Source organism: Geospiza fortis, unplaced genomic scaffold (assembly GCF_000277835.1).
Source record: "Geospiza fortis unplaced genomic scaffold, GeoFor_1.0 scaffold299, whole genome shotgun sequence".
In the NCBI taxonomy this organism is placed as follows: Eukaryota; Metazoa; Chordata; class Aves; order Passeriformes; family Thraupidae; genus Geospiza; species Geospiza fortis.
Window position 1 is genome coordinate 60,136 of NW_005054549.1, and position 775 is coordinate 60,910.

At 65.8% G+C, this 775-nt stretch overlaps 1 protein-coding gene across 1 annotated transcript in view; it reads left to right on the plus strand.

Annotated features, from left to right (window-relative positions):
* The first annotated feature begins 65 nt into the window (after positions 1 to 65).
* HDGFL2 (HDGF like 2) overlaps positions 66 to 775 on the plus strand; it is an 8,509-nt gene continuing 7,799 nt past the window's right edge. The window contains exon 1 of the mRNA XM_031064020.1: positions 66 to 93. Coding sequence (XP_030919880.1) covers positions 66 to 93 — 28 coding nt within the window. The remainder of the gene's footprint in view (positions 94 to 775) is intronic.

Sequence of the window (775 nt, forward strand, 5' to 3'; positions counted from 1 at the left end):
GAGGCCCCTGCCGGGATGGAGATGCCATAACGGTACCTGTACCGGGATTGGGATCCCGGACCGGGATGGGGCACACGGTACCAGTGGGAACACGTACCGGGATGGAGATGCCATAACGGGACCCGTACCGCGACGGGGCGCCCGGTACCGGCACGGGGAGCTGGTACCGGGGTGGACATGCTGTAACGGTACCTGTACCGGGTGGGAAGCGGGTGCGGATGGGTGTCCCGTTCGGGATGGGGACCCAGGTCGGTGTCTGTCATGGATGTGAGCCGGTGGTGGCGTGAGGGACCTGTCCCAGCGCACAGACTGGGATGTGGGGTCACAGCGCAGCACCTGTACCGGATTGCAATGCCCTGTACTGGGATGGGGCCCAGTACCAGCGCGGGGTGTCCCATTCTGGGGTGGGAGCTCCCATTCCAGCCCCTCCACTGGGATCGGGCCCAGTTCTGGAATGGGGTGTCCTGTACCGGTATGGGGGACCCCACATGAGCCGCTGTACTGGGATGAGGGTCCAGCACTGGCTCAGAGATCCCCTATGGGAACTCAGGTTGGGATGGGAGCTCAGTACTGCGCTGTGGGGCCGGGGCTTCTGTCCCTTGTTGGGGACAGCGAGGGGACACTGCGGGTGTGACATGGGCGGGGGGCTGCTGTGAGCGCTCACGGTGCGGGATCAGCGGGTGCTGCTGCGCTTTGAGGGGGTTATTTGGGATGCTGGAGCGTTTGGGGAGGCGGACAGCTGGTGCCACCGGCCGGGTGGCAGTGTCGTGCCGCG